Raw genomic sequence first — 13,356 nt, 5'->3', positions numbered from 1 at the left:
GGTCTGACAAGAATGTTTACTGTTGCTTATAGTGAGCAGAACAAAGGGCTGAATTCACTAAAATATACTACAATAAAGCCTTACTACATATTGCATATACTGCCTTGCAACTTCAGTATTTAACATATTCATTACTTAGTCCCCATAGTGACTCTATGAAGTAGGACAATATTGATATCCCCATTTTACAGAAGGGTAAAATGAGAAACCAAAAGATTAAGTGACTTCTTCAATATCCCAGATGAAGTGTCAGAGGCCAATTTGGTGTTCGTATTCCTGGCTCCTGGTCCTGTGCTTATAATGCTTGACTGCTTTTCTCACTCACTGAGCTATATGAACCTGGTAAATAGCTTCAGCCAACTCTATTCTGGCACCCATATGGTTTAGTTTTTTACCACAGCCAACCAAATATTCATTCTGGGTGTCACACAAAGTATATATTAAAAAACCAGAATAATCTCACTTCAAGATGGGAAATGTAAGGCATATTCCCCCATGAGCTGCCTTAGTAGTCCATGTATATGGCTGTTTGCATGTATGGAGATGGCTGAATGTATATTGTGGGTCATTGACGGAGGAGTACTTCCTGTTTTTTCACTCTGCTATGCTGTGCTGACTTCCATGACAAAGGGATTTCCATATCTTATTCCTCAGAAAGGGAAAACACAGTTCGGACACACCATTGATGTTCAATTAAATAAGCTTCATTTTCTTCTACATGAGTCACTTTTCACAACTTGGAGCGGAGATGAAAGTGTGTACATGGCAGTAGCCTACCTAGGGCTGCTGTAACTGACTCCCCCTGGTTTTGCCATTTACATTGAGGTGTTGCTTTGTAATTTGGTAGACAAGCAAGACTTTTCCCCCTTAATTTTACTTCCTTTTTTTAACATAGGTGAATTTTGTGCTCATGAATGGTGCCAGATTGACTGCTCTGGGTCGGAAAGTGCTTTTTATCACCTCTGAAAGAAGTGCAGGGTAGGTAAAAGCAGTACAAGATTGTCCTAACAATCTTAATCATGGTATGAGGAAGTATTTGATTGTCCAAGAGTTTTGGCTTCTCAGTGAGGACCTAAACAAGAGTGCCAGCTGCAATAGTGTGATAGTTATTTTTGTGATGTGGACACTTGTCTATAAGAATTTGGACTGAGAACTACTGAATCATTTCACACAGGCCTCTGAACAGCTGTCAAATGTAAAGACTTCCAGGTTATATGTGAACCAGTGGGTGAGATCTGGTTGTAACAGATTTTTTTTTCTGTGGAAAATTGTGATTGTTTTGGTGAATAAAACATTTTGGACAAAACCCAACATTTTTCAGCCAAAACCTTTTGGTTGAAAACCGAACACTTTGATTCAGAAATGCTGCCTCAGTGCCACATTGGAGTTGTAGTTTTTTTGTCTCTTAGGCCCCCATTCTCCTCTATGGGCCAGGCTCCCAGGCCAGATATCTCCCCTGATCCATCACAATCTCCTGTCTTGTTGAGCCACTGCAGTGCATCATAGAAGTCACTAGCTATGGTGCATCATGAGAGAGGGCTGTGGGTTCAGAACCCATAGAGGGGAAATAGGGGCAAGACTTTATTTAGTCGAAAACCCAATTTTCCATTGAAAACCAACGATCTCTAGTGAAAAGCACCATGTCTTATTACCAGTTCTTTAGGGCTAGTCTACACTTACCTGACAGGTCGACACGGTGAGTTCAACTTCTCGGAGTTCGAACTATCGCGCCTAATCTAGACGCGATAGTTCGAACTCCCCGCGCGCTCCGGTTGACTCCGGTATTCCACCACTGCAAACGGTGGTGGCAGAGTCGACCTTGGAGCCGCGGACTTCGATCCCGCGGCGTCTGGATGGGTGAGTAGTTCGAACTAGGGTACTTTGAGTTCAGCTACGCTATTCACGTAGCTGAACTTGCGTACCCTAGTTCGACCCCCGCCCTTAGTGTAGACCTGCCCTTAGTCATCAAGTCTCCAACTCCCTTTCCATTTACTGATTAGCAGATCTGTGCTCTAGATGAAAGACTAAACAATTCAGATCCTTATCCAAACCACTTTACCCTGCCAAACTTGGCCGAAAGACACAGAAAAATAGACTTTTCAATGAGATTGAGTATCTCCTTCCTTCTGATTGGGCAAAATTTAGTTCCCAGTCCTAATTTGCAAAGAGCTCGTGGGATACCTGTTGCATCATTTTTGGTAGAGAAGAGCCAGGTGCTGAGTTGTTATAAATATAAATAGAACTTTATTTAGGTCAAAGTGCACAGACATACCTTGTGGTTTTCTAGCTCTCAGACTAACTAAACAGCTTGTGCTACTCAATATCATCACTCAGGGTATTCCTAAATTCCAGCCTGGAGGAAGCAGTCATAGGGGAAACTGCTGGTGACAGCAGCAAAGAATCCTGTGGCACCTTATAGACTAACAGACATTTTGCAGCATGAGCAACTTGCACTTGCATCCGACGAAGTGGGTATTCACCCACGAAAGCTCATGCTGCAAAACGTCTGTTAGTCTATAAGGTGCCACAGGATTCTTTGCTGCTTTTACAGATCCAGACTAACATGGCTACCCCTCTGATGCTGGTGACAGTACAGGACCTTCATCTACCTCTTGTGTTCCCTACTTGAAACTTAGCATTGCAACTTCATTTAGAAGCAGCAATGTGACTATTGTGACAAATGTGAGACCTTGAAAACATGGAAAATTCAAAAATATTTCTACATTGAGATGTGCCATGAGCTATGGGCAAAGGGATTACTCAAGTGTGACAGGTTTCAGTGGTATCCTGCTGTTAATTGATTTATCTCATTAGACTGACCTAACACTTGGGAAAGCACCCCCATCCTTTCATGTATTTATACCTGCTCCTGTATTTCTTTCTTCATACATCTGATGAAGTGGGTTCTAGCCCACAAAAGCTTATGCCCAAATAAATTTGTTAGTCTCTAAGGTGCCACAAGGACTCCTCATTTTTTTTAACTCATAAATGTGTGTCTATATTTATCTTCATGAGATGGGGATTGTCTGCTAGCTCCAAGAAGGAGGGTTACTGTGCCACCCCAGGGAACTAAAATCAACAGGGCAAACTACTGCAGATCCTGGAACAGATAAACAGCTCCAGAGAAGTACCACCTCTGGGGCAAATTGCACATACTGGTTCAGACCCAGTTCAAAAGATGTGGCAGACAAGTTAAGGCTTTTGGTATAAAATGTCAGCCTGAACTGGCTCTGGGAGTCTCACTTTGATCCTCAAACATCCATGAAACTATAACCAAGAGGAAAAAGCCCTGCTGGAAGAGTGGGATGCCAGGATCTCCATGTGGAAGATGGGTAACATCTGGTAAGCTTAGCACACATACAGAGCGTTTATTGTTTCAGGATATATTTCTCTGTAATACTTTTTCCCTAGAATAAATGTACTGTACTTTGTAAAAGCTGGCTTGTCATTGGTAAACACTGTCATAGCCTCTAGGAGAGAGTGGAACTGCAGGTGCTGGACTGAGATTAGAGCTGCTGGGATAGTTTCTGTGAATTGCAGGGGAACAGCAAGCCTAAATCCCTGGTCTGGAGAGAGAGGGATGTGGGTATCCACTCACAGAGAAATGTTACTTGAGGCCTGCAATGTAAAGGGGCATGCTTGAGTAGACAGAGGAGGGCAGAGGTGCAGTTAACCCCAGAACTGTGACAAATATGGAGCCTTGTGACAATTATGGCTCTGTACATTTCCATTTAATAACTAATAACACTCATAGCACTTCATCCACAGATCTTAAAGTGCTTAACCAAGGTGGGTAAGTAGCAGTATCCCTATTTTACGGGTCAGGAAACTAAAGCACACATGTTACCTGATTTGCACAAGTTTACACATTGAGTCAGTGGCAGTGCAGGGAACAGAAGTCAGGTCCCCTGACATTCAGCCTGGGGCCACTATCCAGCCTCTATGGCCACTATCCATCCTGCCTCTCTTTAAAGCCTACAGAGTGTGAGGTAAAGGTTTTTTTTTCCCCAAATAGATTAAGGAGATCCAAAACTGTTTACTGATTGGTATTAATGATAAAATAACTTTATAGTAAAGGTCAGAACAGCAGCTGCATAATGTCTAAATGGCAGCTAATGAGCTGCTAAAATATAAATAAGGTGGCAGTTCACATGGAGTACCTGGAAGCTGTGCCTAGAGCTGTGATCCATGCCTGGAAAATGCCAGCAAGGAATGTGAAGGGGCTTTTCCTTGTTATCACGAAGTACAGTGAAGGCAAGAAGATCCCACCGTGAATGAGAAGGCCCACGATCACCGTTACCATGTACATTCCAAGTTGCCTAGCAACCACTTCTAAGTCCTTAATTGCAATGATTTTCCCGCAAATAAGGCAGGCAATGCCGAAAGGAGAGTACCTAGGGGAAAAAAACAGAACAAACAGATGGAACTGATCCTTGCAGCATGCAGCCATAAAACCTGTGCACAAAAACATCTGGGACTATGGAGAGAGATCCAGACTTCTAGACTGAACACTTAGAGATGTGAAGAGGATACAGAACTACTGAATGATGGTGGTTCAGTGGCTGTCCTTCATGCCTCTCTTAATATGGTCTGAGTAAAGCCTATTCAGAGGAACCTGCCATAACACCCCACTAAAAGTAATACTACAATACTTCAGGGGCCAAATCCTGAGGCTTTTACTCAATTTCTACTTGTTTTTTTTACTCTCCACCATTGAATTCAATGTATGTTTGCAGAGTAAGGCTTTGACCCTAGAGTAATATCCCATAAGCAGGTAGTAACTGTACTATACATGCAAGTGTTTTGGATCTTTACTGAAGAATACTGTATTTTGGTTATAATACTTCACTGTTATGTAGCATTTTTCATCAAGTTCAGGTCTGAATTATTTGTTGTAGATAAATGATCTGATGCATCTAGCCATTTTTCCTGTGCACCAATCTATTTTGTGCTCATTGAATTGTTTCAACAAGCAGTTTTTAATCTATGGATTGTTTGTTAACTATATGCTTTGATTACCTGTGGTGTGTGACTGGTCACCTAAGTTACATGGTATTACTTTTGCTCCTTGATTTTAAATGGGAATAACAATAATACATTTTGGTACTACATAATTTATAAGAACATAAGACTAGCCATAATGCGTCAGACTAAAGGTCTATATAGCCCAGTATCCTTTCAGCTGCCAGTGGCCAATGCCAGGAGCTTCAGAGGGAATGAAGAGAACAGGTAATCATCAAGTGATCCATCACATTGTCCATTCCCAGCCTCTGTTTGCCAGAACCTGGGAATGGACAAGGACACCATCTCTGCCCATCCTGGCTAATAAACCTATCTATGGCTATCTTCCATTAATTTATCTAGTTCTCTTTTTAACCCTATTATAGTTTGGGCCTTTACAACATCCTCTGGCAAAGGGTTCCACAGACTGACTGTGTATGGTGCGTTGTTCATTTATTATACTTCTAATAAATGACAAATAATGTGTACGAGGAATGCCTTCATGTCATGTGAATGTGAGTTCATACAAGTTAACATTTACTCCACCTCAGAGGAGTCAGTACAAACTTTATACGTTACTTCCATACATTTTTACCTTTATCAGGAAGGTTTAAGTGGGACATAAATGTTGCAGAGGTTTGTGCTGGGCTACTCTGCACAGGGATGAATTTAGTCACATTGAAAAGCCTTTCCAAAACATTCATGTAAACAAATCCCCTTTGTTGAATCTTCACAAACACTGACTAAGAAAGTCCTCAACACATTTGAAGCAAGGAGACATTTTTCATTGTTAAGAATGTTCGCAAATGCTGGTTTATGGTACTCATCTTGCTCAGCTTCTTTTTATAACATTCCTGCTGTGAGGAAACTGTACTTTTAGAGGAAGAGCAAACAATAAAATGTCCCTCCTGAATAAAAAGGGAGGGGGGGGTCTAAGTTTTCAAAAGTGGCTAGTGATTATGGGTGCCTAACTTGAGAGGATTTGAAGGGATCTGAGTTTCAGAGGGCAGGAGCAAAGGGCTTTCTGAAAATCGGGCGCTTTCAGTTTTCTCAGATGTGGCACCAATAAGAATGGCCATCTGAGTCAGACCAAAGGTCCATCCAGCTCAGTATCCTGTCTACCAACAGTCGCCAATACCAGGCGCTCCAGAGAGAGTGAACCTAACAGGCAATGATCAAGTGATCTCTCTCCTACCCATCCATCTCCACCCTCTGACAAACAGAGGCTAGAGACACCATTCCTTACCCATCCTGGCTAATAGCCATTAATGGACTTAACCTCCATGAATTCATCTAGTTGTCTTTATAGTCCTAGCCTGTTATAGTCCTAGCCTTCAAACCCTCCTCAGGCAAGGAGTTCCACAGGTCGACTGTGCGCTATGTGAAAAAGAGCTTCCTTTTATTTGTTTTAAACCTGTTGCCCATTAATTTCATTTAGTTCTTATATTATGGCCCCTAGTTCTTATATTATCGGAACAAATAAATAACTTTTCCTTATTCACTTTCTCCACACCACTCATGATTTTTATATACCTCTATCATATCCCCCCAGTCTTTTCCAAGCTGAAAAGTCCTAGCCTCTTTAATCTCTCCTCATATGGGACCTGTTCCAAACCCCTCATCATTTTAGTTGCCCTTTTCTGAACTTTTTCTAAAGCTAGTATATCTTTTTAGAGATGAGGAGACCACATCTGTAAGCAGTATTCAAGATGTGGGCGTACCATGGATTTATATAACGGCAATAAGATATTCTCCGTCTTATTCTCTATCTCTTTTTAAATGATTCCTAACATCCTGTTTGTTTTTTTGACTGCTGCTGTACCCTGTGTGGATGTCTTCAGAGAACTATCCACGATGACTCCAAGATCTCTTTCCTGATTAGTTGTAGCTAAATTAGCCCTCATCATATTGTATGTATAGTTGGGGTTATTTTTTCCAATGTGCATTACTTTACATTTATCCACATTAAATTTCATTTGCCATTTTGTTGCCCAATCACTTAGTTTTGTGAGATTTTTGAAGTTCTTCACAGTCTGCTTTGATCTTAACTATCTTGAGCAGTTTAGTATCATCTGCAAACTTTGCCACCTCACTGTTTACCCCTTTCTCCAGATCACCCAAAAAATGACACCTTACTTCACTAGTCACTTACAAATTTAGGCGTAATATTTCAAACCATTTCATCAGTTGCTATGCAGTCTGTGTTTCCTATAAGATTCACCAAGGATAATCCCTGTAGAGGGATATACAACATCACCACTGTAGTAAGATGAGGCCCTGAAACAAGCCTTGTATCAGAGGCCCAGAATGAGGCCTGAACTAAAGTAATGGTCAAGACTTTGCTAACATAAAGTAAAGTTAAGCTCTGAGCCAGAGGCAGGCTCTGCTCACAGAAGTTGGCAAGAAGAAGGCTGCTAATTGCATGTATACACATATCTAAAAGGTATCAAGTCCTAATAGGATGAACATGTGTCAGGATGGCACCAGAACATTCTGGTATGAACACATTCCACAGAGATAATGAGGAACAGGCTGACCCATCCTAAAGACAGGGTCAAAAGGATAATATAATGGATAGAGTTGTTTGTTCAAACCAACCTATACCGGGAGAGAAGCAGCACCCTTACATGTAGAGGTACCTCAATACGTCAGGAGTGATGTGTAACTTGTTTGTTCCTGTATATAAGAATGCATCCCTGAGTAGATGTCTTTGTCCAGCCTAGGGGGCAGTGGAGAGTCCTGCCACTGATTGAGCTGCGTCCATTGTCAGGGAACACATATGTACTAGCAGAACCATAGACATCTGATCTGGGGAGCTAGAGACTGTGTTTTGTTTGGCAATAAACCTGGCCGGATGTCTTCGTACTTTAATGGAGTCTGTGGTCGTTGGGGGTTCTCTTGGGGTCTGCTGTGCCAGCTATCTGCGCAGAGCCGGGGCAGCACACAGAGGGAACACACACACACAGCTGACTGTTATCAACATTGAACAGAGCAGAGCAGAGCACCACACTGGTGATATCTGATCTGGTGAGTAAGTGAGCTGTCTGCTCCAGGAATCGCAATCTAACATGACAGAAAACCACGAGCTATGGAACCCCCATTAACCCCTCCCTGAAAATCCCCACCGAGTTTAAAAAATATAATGGGGAAGAAACATGTAATGTAATTTGTAAGGCTAGGGCAGAGACTGGAGACTTAAAATGTAAAATATTGCAAACTATAACCATGGCTGTTAAATGGTTAAAACAGCACACCACAAAAAACACTGCATCCTAACTAAGACACATTATTCAAAACAGTTTTGTTCAGTTGTCAGATGTCACTGGTGTGGTGCTCTGCTCTGTTTAATGTTGATAACAGTCGGCTGCGTGAGTGTGTTCCCTCTGTGTGCTGCCCCGGATATGTGTATATGTGCAATTAGCAGCCTTCTTCTTGCCAACTTCTGTGAGCAGGGCTTGTTTAACTTTGCTTTATGTTAGTAAAGTCTTGACCATTACTTTAGTTCGGGCCTGAGGCCTCACTCCGGGCCTGTGATACAAGGCTTATGTTTCACGGCCTCATCTTACTACATTCTCCCACGTTTTGTCTTTTTATGGGGAGGATGTTTACCCATTGTCCCGGAAAAGCATAATGCATGGACTAAAGATAACTCAGTGGGCTAAACACTGTTATGTGGTTACCTTATTTTACCATCCATAACTCATGCCCCACCTGTCTTTTTAGTCTGCACATTCCCTCATTCGACTGATAGACAGATTTTATTATCCAATTATTTTTAGTCCTTTATGGTGGCTTGGGAATGTGAGGCCTGGGACTATGACAGAGGAATGTAGTATTATGATTGAGCCTTAGAGGCACTCCCAAATAATTAATATATATGAATAATATGGATATGGCTATATATTTGTAGCGTATATGGGTATATATGTATAGTATGTATGTGTACATAGGACACCACCTTATATCCAAGCATAACCATGTTTTTCCAGTCTGGTGTTGAATTCTTGCCCTTTTACTGTGATGACACAGATAGAAACACACTCCTATTAGAGCAATTGCAGTTATCACCTGTATCATCATTAGTAGTAGGCTGAGTATTTTGAAATACTGGGATAGGCATTGTTATAGCGTGTTCCACAGTATTATGTATATGAGAAGTAAACAAGAAATTTGGAGTAGTGACACTACACCTGAGGTCTTTATATATAAATGTCTTGTAATTAGTTACTACCCAGTACTGTGCATTCATGTTCTGGGTTACCCTTACTGCTGGTTGTCCCCCTCTGGTAAGCTTTGCTGGGCAGGAAACAGGAATGGTTAGCTTCTCTGTTCCATGGATTGCATTACCCCATGTTACACCAGTAGTTGATGTAGATCCAGTTATTTTTATGGATGTTGTTTTTCAGAAAACCTACTAAATGGACAGTAACCAATTTATCAAATATTGCTGTGTCAGGATTTAGTATGTGTACCCAGACAGCCAGATGTCCAATTTTATTTTATGTTCTTATGGCTCATAAGAGTCTCAAATCACTGGAATTGCCCAAGGGCCTGGAGCTTTCTTCAGAAAGAAATTTTGAATAGCTGGCGCGATGGCACCTTTGTATAAAGGAGGAAGGTTTTTATCTTTATGAACACAAAAAGCTGATTCTTGTCCCCTGCAACAATAATTCTTTAAAAAATCTGGGCAAAGATGAATAAGAGGTATAGCTGGTATCGCTCAGTCTCCCCTCTCTAGGACAGAGGAACATGTACTGAAACATCAATGAAAAACTCATGTTGTTCTACTGGTATGGCTCTGAAGCCAACAGAAGCTTTACATTACTGATTAGACCAAAGTAACAAGTTTTGCCCTGGGTGTGCTGGCCAGTGCTGCTTAAGTGGAATATTGGTAAACCCAGTTTCTTGGAGTATTTGAAGAATTATATTCATTGCTTGTCTATATATTAGAGAGCAGCAGATTATAATAAATCAAAATAGCCTTCCTCACAAAAGCTACACTGTCTATTTGTGGTGAGGGACCAGACTGAAAAAATAGAGAGACAGTAAGAAAATCAGGCTGTTGTTTTACCTCCTTTTCAGCTGTCATTATATGCAGTCTCACACAGATAAGCGTCATTCTTATATAGTGCCTTCTGCCGGAAACCTCAAAACATCAGTTACATTCCAGGCACTAATGAATAGCACCCCAATGAACTTAATTCATTTAAACCAAAGTGGTGTGTGAATTAAAGCTGCCAGAAACCCTAGAGTGCTCTCTCCTGGCATTCCCCACCACTGCTAGCCAAGGTATGACATTATCCTGTGATGGGTGGGTGAGTGAAGGGCTTTTTGCTTCCTCTCTCTCTCTAGTTCATTAGTGCAGGACCCACAATGTACCAAAAGCAATAGGTTTTATGCCAAATGCTGCGGAGCGTGTTTTGTTCTGAAAGGCTATCTGTAGATGACACGGGCATACTTGGCACTTATATATAAACAGTAAATAGCTCTGGGGCAACTCTCAAATAAGTGATACAAAAGAAAAAAAATCCTGCTCAAGAAATGTAAACAAGGCCTCCATCCCAACTGGCTGGAGTCACTCCATTGCTGGGATGTGGAAGGGAAGCTGTTCTGAATGGGCATGCCACACACTTTCCTAGTGAGACAACTCAGTTCAGTGCCTCTTACTCTGCTGATTTTATAGAATGCAGACTTTGCATGTGGACTCACAGAGGCTATGGGAGGAGACTTTCGTATATTGATGCAAACCATGGAATCTCATTTTGGTGGAATGCATATTTTGGGCAAGCCAATTTTGCTGTAGAACACTGGAAATAGAGCATGCCTCTTGGCTCCTCTGTAATTATGCCTCCGAGCCTACGGTTTATTATTATGCTAGACTCACAGGAGAAGCTTAATGTTGTTATGTTTTGAAGGGATGTTTGTTTTTTACTGTAGTAAACCACTATAATAAATGTGATATTTTTACACTAGTGCTAAAGGTCTTAAGCTGGTGCCTGCATGTCTTGGAGCCCTGTACGCAAAAAATGACAGCTTGCCTGTCATCTTCAGAAATGTTTCAAAATGCACCCTGCACCCAAAAGGAAACAATGTTCTTCTAGTTGTGCCATCCTTGTCATAGTTTAAAGAGCCAGCCCAGGGAGCTGAAATCTTTAGTTGTATGGATTGCCAATAAAGTATAATATGTCCAGTCTGCAGCAGGATTTGGCTTGTGTGTGTTTTGTATTTTAGAAGTTACGATCTTGACTTACCACATGATCATAGTCACTAGTTTCATTACAATCTCATTCAGGATGCTGAAGAAATCCACCATCATTTTGGCCTGCTCTCCCATCTTCCCCATAGCAACGCCAAAAGCAATGAAGAACCCTATCAGGCCTGTTGGAGGAATCACACCACAGACAACCACCAGTTAAGAAGCATGTTTTTTGGTCTGAGTCTCTGCAGCTATGTCAGAATAAAGCCACCCTGTTAATTCAACCTTCAAACAACTGCACTGTATTTCACAGCTGAAATGCTTTACCTCTTGTTAATGTGATCTTGTGCTAAACTTCCACAGTGGAAACCAGGAAGTATTCTTTATTCTTTATTTTCTACTAGCCTATAAATTCCATGGCATAGAGACTGTTTATTTTCTTATATCATAATATAGCACCTAGATGATGACTCAATCAATAAAATAATAATTAATAGTGAATTTACAGTATTTGATTTGATTCAGTTTGAAAGTAGGGGTACTGAATCTCCATTGCATGGCCCCTTTACACTGCTCCTGTCTGTTCCTTTGGTTCACCTGTCCACCAAAGGAACACTCATAATATAGGCTTCCTTGATGCCACAGAGACCGCAGAGGCCTCACAGCCTGGCAAAGGGGAGTGGCCAGAGCCCAAAGAGCTCTGGCTGCCACAATACCTTCTATGGGCCATGTCCAGCTTTGCTTAAGTTTAGACCAGCCCTGATGTGGTTCTACCCTGTACAGGAGCCAACCTCAGAATACAGTGAGATGCAAAGGGAGCACCCCTTCCCCATCTCTCAACACACACACACACACACACACACTTCTTGTGACTAGCTCATCCAAGAGGAATAATTGTATATCTTAAAGTATAGATATACATATTAAAGGACTAATGCTGCTCCAGATGAAATGATTGGGAGTTTTCCCTTTAAATCCAATGGGAGCAGGAGCAGGCCCTATAGTAATATAACGGAGGAAATTGTAACTGTTTTAAACAAATGGAGGAAACTCTTGGGTATTAGAAAACCAAATGAGAATCAATTGAGTGAATGAGTACGCTAGGGACTACTTGATAATCTATATATGCTATTTAGGATTAGTGTGCTCTGATTCAAGTAGGGTGACCAGATGTCCTGATTTTATAGGGACAGTCCCGATTTTGGGGTCTTTTTTCTTATATAGGCTCCTATTACCCCCACCCCGTCCCAATTTTTCACACTTGCTGTCTGGTCACTCTGGATGCAAGGCTTTGCTACCTGGGAATTTGCAGGGATCAAGAAAAAGTTCTGAAGCTCAGCAACCCTCAAGAGGTTGAACTGTGAGACATGATGAGAGTTCAGCATTTACCTAGTGTGTGAGCTCAGCTGGGAATTTCCCTTGTCAAAAAGCTACATGAGTCCCATTAGGATATAAAAACAGGAAGAAAGTGGTTGCAGATGCCAGAAATGACCACCTTGGCTATCCAAAAACTCACTCATTAGTATGGGTGTGTTGTACTTGAGTATCACAAGTAGAAATAAAGGATGTGTGTCTGTGTGTGCTGTAGAGCATGGAGGGATGTGTTGTTGATAAACTCTTAAATAGTCACTGACCAAGTAATTTCCTGGAATCCCAACTGTGGTCAGAAAATGTTAGTAGGTGTTTTTGTCCACTTAATGCCAAACTAGCAGTCACATTACTCATAGCACTCAAATTTGCCCAGCTCCTTTAACTCATGCAACTATGAGGCCAATCTCCCTCCATTTTCATTTTTCTTATAAACCCCCCTGACATATTATGTCGTCATGGGCCAAACTACTGTAGTAATGGCATCATATAAGCTCTAGTGTTATTGGACCATTACTATATAATGCAGTAGTAGATTTATTTTCTTCTGCTTCAACAATGTATTGGCCTTTCAGTCATTCTTGTTATTAATGACATTGTCAGTGGGATACAATTTCCTCCAAAACCTAGTACCAAATCTAATGTATCTCTCACATTATCCATATGGTCTCTTTTTATATATATATAGTAAGAAGTAAATACTAGTGACCCCGGTAGCATTCTGCCTTGGAATGATATATAAGAAGTGTGGATGTGTGGTCAAACAGCACAAATTTGTGGCGTGGTTGTTA

The 13,356-nt window shown here is 41.3% G+C and overlaps 1 protein-coding gene across 4 annotated transcripts in view; it reads right to left on the bottom strand.

Moving 5' to 3' along the window:
- SLC1A2 (solute carrier family 1 member 2) overlaps nucleotides 1-13,356 on the bottom strand; it is an 83,545-nt gene that overhangs the window by 28,636 nt on the left and 41,553 nt on the right. For all 4 annotated transcript variants that reach the window (XM_045015233.1, XM_045015234.1, XR_006579087.1 and 1 more), the window contains exons 6-7: nucleotides 11,253-11,379; nucleotides 4,161-4,394 (exon numbers count right to left, since the gene is read on the bottom strand). In XM_045015233.1, the coding sequence (XP_044871168.1) occupies nucleotides 4,161-4,394; nucleotides 11,253-11,379 (361 nt within the window). The remainder of the gene's footprint in view (nucleotides 1-4,160; nucleotides 4,395-11,252; nucleotides 11,380-13,356) is intronic.

The sequence above is a fragment of the Mauremys mutica genome, chromosome 4 (assembly GCF_020497125.1).
Source record: "Mauremys mutica isolate MM-2020 ecotype Southern chromosome 4, ASM2049712v1, whole genome shotgun sequence".
NCBI classification, from domain to species: Eukaryota; Metazoa; Chordata; order Testudines; family Geoemydidae; genus Mauremys; species Mauremys mutica.
This window is presented reverse-complemented; position numbering and strand designations above follow the sequence as displayed.